Source organism: Wasmannia auropunctata, unplaced genomic scaffold (genome assembly GCF_000956235.1).
Source record: "Wasmannia auropunctata unplaced genomic scaffold, wasmannia.A_1.0 LD334204.1, whole genome shotgun sequence".
NCBI lineage: Eukaryota > Metazoa > Arthropoda > Insecta > Hymenoptera > Formicidae > Wasmannia > Wasmannia auropunctata.
In genome coordinates this window covers 1,720,259-1,728,864 of record NW_012028686.1, presented here as the reverse complement: position 1 = coordinate 1,728,864, position 8,606 = coordinate 1,720,259, and the positions used below count along the sequence as shown (strand labels likewise).

Below are 8,606 nucleotides of genomic sequence, written 5' to 3'. Positions count from 1 at the left end.
GGGGGGAGCGTAATCCCGATCGTATATCCTCGGCACAAGCGTTAAAGCGTACATCGTATGCGCGCTTTCGTGAAATTATCAATTTATATGCAGCCGCGCTTAAAGCTAGGACCCCGGCCCCGGTGCGGTGAGCTTAATGCAACGCGATCGCCGGTAAATTCCCTTAATGAGCCCCTGTGTATTCGTTCTGGCGAGCGCCGTGCGAGCGTCGTTATCGTGCTTGTCGCGTATTACATGGCCGTCGTATAATGTAACGCACAAGGTATCGGGTCATATCGCGCGAATAAATTTTAATTACGCGGCAATTCCGCGGAATGATAATGCGCACCGTCATCCGCCGCGATTGCATTTGTCCTATCCGATCCACAGGCGCGACAGGTGCGATCGATCTGGTAAGGGGAAACGACTTCCAATTTTCGCTAAGTAGAGCTTTAATTCAACACTTATTTATAGACATATAATACGTCTTATACGCTCTTCCGACTTCTAAATCTATATTCACTTAGAATCTCTTATCTAGAAAAATTGAACAAATTTTTAGTTTGTAGAATGAATGTTTTTTATCTGCTTACAATTAGAATTGTAAATTTAAAGTAATACTATTTATTTTTTGTATTTAAACTATGATTGTTTTAACGACAATGATTCTATATTTTTGTGTTTTTTTGACTTATAGTTTTATATCAAAGAAAGCCGAGAAAAATTGTTGCTTATTAAACCTATATCTTTAAAATAACGCAAGGTTAAATAACAGAAATTTGACTTATTTAAAAGATATCTTGTGAAACGTTTGAATAAATGTGTACTTATGAGTTATGGGTGCTTAAGCGTTCAAGTTAGATAGTAGTCGTCATCGCGAAACGCCAATTTCGAGTGCAAAAAAGTGCGCTTTCAGGAAAGAACGGGGCAGCGAGAGAGAGAGAGAGAGAGAGAGAGAGAGAGAGAGAGAGAGAGAGAGAGAGAACGGAGAGCGACGAAGGTGGATTAGCACGAAAGACGAAACTGGTTCAGCAGTTTCGATCAACGGTAGCTCGTCGTGTGTATATATTGTATGTATAGGGTGTATCCGTGTCCACGGATTTGCTACAAATTCTTTTGAAGTTAATTTTTTTTGTAAAAAAAAATGTAATAAAATACTGATTACTAGAATGCATTCCTATCCTCTATATAAATTTTCCGCAATTTCCTATCTATAACTGAGATTCAAGTCAGAATTCCTTTCAAGTAAAACTTCGAAATGAAATGTAACATTTTATGTTCGTAAAATATTCAAATTATCTAATATTAATTACTTACAATTGGAACATTATTAATAATCGGTTAATAATCAGTTTAAAAAACGTACGTATCAGTGATATATATTTATACTTGTCAAAAGCTGACTACTACGTTTGCACATTGTAGTTCGGAGAAAGCGCCCCGTCTTCGGATACACCCTGTATGTATATAAATCAAGCTGCCGCGCGAGTCCAGCCTGTGAAAGAATTCGCGTCTCGATCGATCGAGCATCGCGCAGAAAAACGTTTAAATGCGTTCACGGTGTGCCCTTCGTGGGAAGAGGGACGCGAGGGCCCCCCGAAGAAATGCCGGACCGCGCAAAATGCATACCGATCGAATGCGGTAAGAAACGTTGTAACCCGCTCGGGCACGAAATAATCAGAAAGTTAATCGCATTTCGCAGGTTGAAGGTGATTTTAACTAGACTTAGGTGCATCCGCGTTACTTAATATCCTCTTTACATAAAATCATATTTACGTTTTTGCCATAATTGATTATTAATATACATTAAATTTACAATATAATAGACATTCGTGATCCTTCACAATTCTCAAGTGAAAGTTAGACTATAGCGAGTCAAAAGCAAAACAGTGTGATCACACAGCGATATTTAGAGCGAGATACAAATCGTACTGCAATTTAAAATGTTGATATAACACGAGTGTCATAAGCAGTACAAGCACTCCTCCATTGGGAAGAACTCCCCGCAGTCCAAACAGAATCGTAAAACGTCCGATTTGACCGCGTGAAAAAGCACCAAATACGTCGGATATTTGTTGTTCTTTGACGGGAGAGATCGCGCGGGAGACGCTCACGCGAGACCCGTATTTAAAATAGCTCGCGTGTTCTAGGATCGGATCACTCGTCGCCCGGCATGATAAACAGGTAATCACTGTCGCCGCGGCTCCGTCGACGCTTCGTGGGTTCCGGGCGGAAATTGAGGCCCTGACAGAAACCGGGCCGCGTGTGGCGCCCACCGCGAAAAATAACTGTCAGCCACCCGCGCCACCGAGACCTCTCGTTGACACTTCCGAGCGGGCTAAACAAACTCGCGTCTCGGGGCGCGAGGTGGCAAACACGTGGCCCGATAGAAGAAGACGCGGATGATTGTTCCTTTGACATTGAACTGGGAAAAATATGTGCCGTTCGGCTTACGTATGGAATTTAGAGCGATGCAAGTGTTGTTGACGCGATAACAACAGAGAGACGTGAAATAATGCCGCACTTGACAATTCTGTGAAAGGGATGTGCGAATGAAAGGGATATGCCACCTGGTGTACAGACGAATCGGAATGCGAGGTAGCAAACACGTGGTCTCAGAAAAGAGAAGACGGAGAAACGTAACGTCACTCGGAAGATCACTTTCTCATGTTCACTTTAAGGCTGCAAGAGTCATAAAAAACGAAGCATGGTAATCTCTCTCTCGTTTCAGGAAGCGTAACGTTTTAAAACGAGGGACAGTGTGTTCCGATTGAACAAGATCACACTATGAGTAGAATTATTGCGCGGATAAAACGGAGGATATAATAAACATAGAATTTCAACGGTGTGACGTGTGCTATCGATGGACCATCGCTGGGCCCCGTGTAACGTCCGGAATGCACGCGGAACCCACATGGCGGCCCTTCGATTCGTCACGCGCGATCCGCGAGCTCGCACGGCCTGATGCGACGTAATGCACTCCGCGTGGCATCGGCGCGGCGCGGCGGCGCGGTGCACACGAGATGCGCTCTCGCATACGGTGCATTCAATAAGCGATGTCCATAAATAAGCCGCGCCGCGCGCGGACCGGTTAGGATATATCTATTGCTTGTAATTTACGTCGGGCTTGAAAAGCTTCAGGGACGACTCCTCCATCTCTCTCTCCTCCACCTTCGTATACTTTCTACCGCCAGACGATGGCCGAGACGAAAATAATTTATCGCCCCGGGATGGTAGGGGGACGGGAACGAGGGAAAGAGAAGGGCGAAGGGCAATAACGATCCCCTTCCCAAAGTCACGCGCTCCTAGTGACAAAAAGGTATATTAAATTCGCGCCGTTATCACGAAGTATCTGCAATCCGCGCCATACGTCGCGTGCGTTTTAATGACAACATCGCGTTTTCTTCAGAATTCACGCGAGATCTGTATCAGAAGATTCTTCGTAAAGACAGAAAAATCAGTTAAGCGCGGCGATTAGCGTTAACTAATATTTATTGGAGCAGCCTTAGATATTGAGTCACAGCTTTGATTTCAACACTAAAAACTTTATTCTTTGCTGACGCTATCGATTATCGTGAATTAACCAGTCATATATAATCTCATCAAATGACAGGACTGTTGTTTATGTTCTATCAATTGTGGTGTAATTTATGGGGTATCATTGTTTATCTTAGAAGACCTCACGTTCACGACACGATGACGCTATTTCAGTCCTTATCCTTCGCGCGTGTTGCTCGTGCAGTCTCTCAGATGAATAGCGTATTTAGAATTGAATCTACTGACGCAATAAAATCTAAGAGATGAAAACGGGCAAAATTTATATGGCATTTAATTAAACGTATAAAGCACATATATGTATGCAACAAACAATAATAATAGCTAATTGTGTAAACTATTTCATTAATACTTTATGTCGATGAAAATGAGATAAACGCTCGATGTGCCCTTAAATCCCTAGACCCGCCTGTGTTCCAATGCTCGGCACTAAGCGAACTCCATTCTCCGCGTGTATCAGCGTACCTTTCCAGCCGCTCGTCGGAGCGATCCCGACGTATGTCATTTCTAACGTGCGCCCGTCCATATCCAGAGCGACAGCGTCGGTGAATCAGGTCGAGATATCATGAATCACGACGGAGACGTCGCGTTCCCGATCGCGGAGCCCGACGACGTCTTTTTCATTCGGTCGATCGACTTCTCGTCTTTCTCATCGTAGGAGAGCCACGCTGTCACGGCCGCGTATACACCTCGCTCTCCTGATTCCCGTCCCTGATGCCCCGTCGCCGATCGCGTCGATAAATCGACCACACTTGAGACTACCGGTTCGCGATGAAAGCGATAGATATAACATCGTGGCGATCATTAGAGGAGCGCGATTGCCGCGGTAAGATGTTCATTTGAAATATGAAACGTGAATGATTAATGGCGAAGCTTTTAGCATCCCGTTTAGCATCCGATTTGTAGAACATTGTACGTAACCGTGTCACCGTGTTTAATTAACATACGAGGTTCCAGTCACAATTCCGCTCTTGTTAACGATGTGGATGGTCGTTTAGACAAGTTGCGTTTAAAAATGTTTAAATATGTGAGCATATAGAAAAATTATTTGTAAAAATCACAAATTTCTATTTTTTTCTATATGCAAATACACTGCAATAAATTAGATCTAGCTCGCGCTGAAATATGCATACCGTTTAAACGGAAGCTATATAGTTTGTCTGCACAAAACAAATTTCACACGGCATGTCTCGTGGTAAGACAAAGAATCTCCAGGATGATGTTTGAAAAATGAGAAATTCATATAGACTTTAATTTCGACATTCGCAACGGAAATTTGTTGCCGATAACGATTTTATTCGATCTACTCTCACGGCACGGCGATGAAACGACTCCGTCTGTGCGCCGGCGGCATTCGATAAAAATACCGCGGATACCGTTTATAATAATACGTGAAGTTCGTACGCGCCTTCGCGGAGACGGAAAAAACGCGCGAGGCTTAATTAACGACGGCAAAAGTAATAATCCGCCGCGCGCTTGCGCGTTGTCTTAAAAATCCGGAAAGTCTCCACGCGCGTATACGCGCGCGCGCGCACGCACACACTTTATGTCGCCGCGAGGTGTAATTATTGCCCACGTTCACAATTAATCGTCACCATTAGCACTAGATGCGACCACCCACGATGCACGATAACGCACGCCAGTTTGGCGCGTATCGACTCTCGACCGGTCTACCGATCGTTCACGGTTGTACCTGCCAATCGATCGATTCCGACGTATCTCCGAGCCGATACGGATGATAGATTCGTGACTTTCTCCGCGTTTTTCTTCTAACACGACTAATTTTCGTCGTAACTTCCAGTTCGAGGCTATCCGGCCATTTATTTTCCTGTAAAATATCCGTTTATGTACGCTGCTTTTTTCCTTAATTCGATCGTCCTGTTACGTTTGCCTTTTGTTCACTAATGTTCCTTATACTCGCAGTATATCACTAAAGAATAGGACTATTGATTTATTGGGCACATTTTTTAAATTAAATAAGTGTGAAAGGTTTTTTCCGAGTTCTGCCTGTTAAGGATCCACATGTTTTTGCCTTGTACCGTTCCAACATTTTGTATCTTTCTGCAGTAACGGAAGACTGCATCGAATGACTTACTTCGCTTAACAAACTTCAATTGAAATTAATCGTAGGAGGACGTTGATCGAAACGCTAGGTTCCACGCGATGTGCAGTCAGTGACAAAAGCGTGACGGACCCGTCCGTGTCTTTTTAATTGCTGACAAATGGTGAACAATACGTCATAGTTCGAGCCAGGTTGTCGCGATCAGCAACGCGGGATCCGTCGCGTCGCGTGTCGATTTAATTAATTTAGCGGCAGTAACGATCGCTGCCGAACCGTCGGGCGGAGTTTCGCGCGGAAATCGGATAAGCCCGGGCCTGATATATCGTCGGCGATTTATGTTATATATAGGTATACGATATTCGCCGCGGTTATCTCACGGGATAGCGTGCGAACGCGAGCGCTCGATCGCGCGCGTTATTTATGGTCGGGCTAATGAAGTTAGTCATTATCTAACACATATCGCGTGCGTGCAAGAAACCGCGAATCGAAACGCGGAGTTAGAATTATGATTAATGAATTAATAACGACACGGTGGGCGCTCGCGCGCGCAAACAACGTTGCTCCCGCGATTAGCACGATAAATGCCGGGGCAGACAGGTGTTAATGCGTGCGCGCACGAGCGCACGGCGCAGTAATTAACGCACGAAGGTCAATTCGATTCAAGCGGAGGATTACATTTTAATTGGAAACTACGTCGAACGCGACGGCGAAGGAAGTAGCGCGAGAGGCGGCATTGGTCCCGCGGGACATTTCTTCGTGTACTTCTGTACGGCGCACGCTGCCGTTTAACGAGTCTCTGGGAAATGTGTTACGTTAAATGTGTGTGCAGAAAAAAGTAGAGGATGTAAGGTAAAATAAAAGAGAATTTCATATGTCAAAATACATATACTTTGATTGTTTTCAGAAAAGTGTAAAGTTTTGAAAGCGTAAGAGGATTTGATGAATTGAGAGACCATTATTTTTGTATAAATATGACTTTTATATAAAATTAAATCTCTAACATTTACAATCAGAATTACTTTCAAGATTGTTACGTCTGTATTTCGAAATAGTTTAAAGCAAAAAAGAAAATATGTACATTTGTCTTTATTTTTTTTACTTGATCACTGTGCAAATAATTTAATTTTAAATCGGCAAATCGATTCTCAATCTTTCCTTGATAAGAAGTCGATCAACAAAAGCAATCGATGAACAGCGAAAATAAGCGAAAGAACTTTCAATTTTCATGCCGGCGCAAACTGGACGAAGATCAAGGGCAGAACCACGTGGATTCCTCCACGCGATTTTATTTCCGATGATTCAGCGTTTGCAATAATGATCTCAATTAACGCTTAAATTGTTAGTTGTGATGTCATCGTGCACAAGCAGAAAAGAATCTTTAAGATTGTCAATAACTGAGCCACAAGAAAATGTTCTCTTATTATTTATCGAAAATACCAGGTCAAGTTTATCTTTTATATGTATAATTTGCATGCACTTCAATTTAAATCAAGTAAATTCGTAACCATTAGGTATTGTCATTAGCATTTAATTAGCTGTAAGAAAAAGAATAATATAAATGAATAATGTGATTCGAATGGGCTATTAGTGGGAAGATGAGACTTTTTATTCGAGGAAAAAAGTGAGTATTTTATAGATCTTCACTTACTTGCAGATGATTATTCAACATATTTGAAACGCAATGTTTTATATTATTTATTGATTGATGAATTCAAGCAACAAATAATAAAAAGTTAAAAAAATTGCTATAAAACAATTCTGATAGATATCGTGCTTGCGATTATAATTATTTAAATCCATTCGATGACTTTGTCAACAGGTCTATTAACCGTTCAGTGTAACCATAATTTATTTCAAAAAGCTTCGCGCGCTAATGCCGGCGATAAAATATTTTACGACGCGGTGTATTTACAAGCGTGCGTTCGTGGAGACAGAAAGAAAGAGAGAGAGAGAGAGAAAGAGAGGACAGGACGAGGCAGGAATTCGACCGAAGGTGTATTAAAATAAAACTTTGCGCACTCCGCTCCCTGATACTCACCACCACGTGGATCCCCTGCCGCGATTCTTGTTCCTGGTCTCCTCCAGCGACGCGTGCACCGTCACCGAGAGCACGGCCAGAAACATCCACAGCCTCGGCATCTTCCGGCGTGTGTCTCGCGTGTCTCGCGATCTCAGAATGTCCCGCGCGCGCAATCCGCTCTCGGTCGTCTCTTATCTCCGATCGGGGGGGCTAAACACCGTACACCATCACTGAACGAACATCTTCTCGCGATACTCGCGTTCTCGATCCTCCGCTCTCGGACGCGAACTCGGGATCCCTCTCGAATCGCACTCACGGGGTCGTGTGCACGACCCCGACGCTAATCGCTTGATAAGATCGTCCTGGGATTTAAGCGCGATCCTTCCGGGGTGTTTCGATAACGGTCACTGATCACCGCGTCACCCTCATGGAATCGACGTTCGGCGAACCGTATCGGAGCTGACCAACGTTATCGAGCGAAGAGCAATGTAACCGTCTCTCTTTCTCTCTTTCTGCAAGCACTTCCGCGCACTGATCTGGAAAATATCTATCTGTCGTCCTGCGTTAGACCGAACCGTGTTCCTTGCGAGACTCTTGTCGAAGTGTCCGTTAGATCTGGCAAACACCGTGACGCTCAGTCGTTGACGATCCTGTTGCTGACTGTGACGTGACTGGTGGCGTTGTGAACGGGACCACGAAAATTCACCCCTCCCGAAAGGCCCTTCTCGAAGGGTGGGTGTCACCCTTCGAGAGCGTGCGACTCGGTGCGATTAGTGGTGGGAGAGAGACGCACGACGACCGGGCACACAAAATGGCCCGAGAAGATCTTATATACCTGCCAACCCTCCTGAATGCTGCGTGTCGGATCGCACCGGCCGTTTGCTTAGGATCAGGTAAGGCACCCAGATTCGGAAAACGCCAGCGGAGCCGGCGTTTAAGGCTTCTCGCCTTAATCTCTCAGGGGGTGACGTATACGCGTGCCGCGCTCTG

General features: G+C 44.3%; 1 protein-coding gene across 1 annotated transcript in view; it reads right to left on the bottom strand.

Annotated features, from left to right (window-relative positions):
• The window catches only part of LOC105459218 (protein Wnt-1), a 20,175-nt gene extending 12,355 nt beyond the window's left edge, over positions 1 to 7,820 (bottom strand). The window contains exon 1 of the mRNA XM_011705066.1: positions 7,635 to 7,820. Within this exon, the coding sequence (XP_011703368.1) occupies positions 7,635 to 7,735 (101 nt within the window). The 5' untranslated portion in view covers positions 7,736 to 7,820. The remainder of the gene's footprint in view (positions 1 to 7,634) is intronic.
• Positions 7,821 to 8,606: the final 786 nt, after the last annotated feature.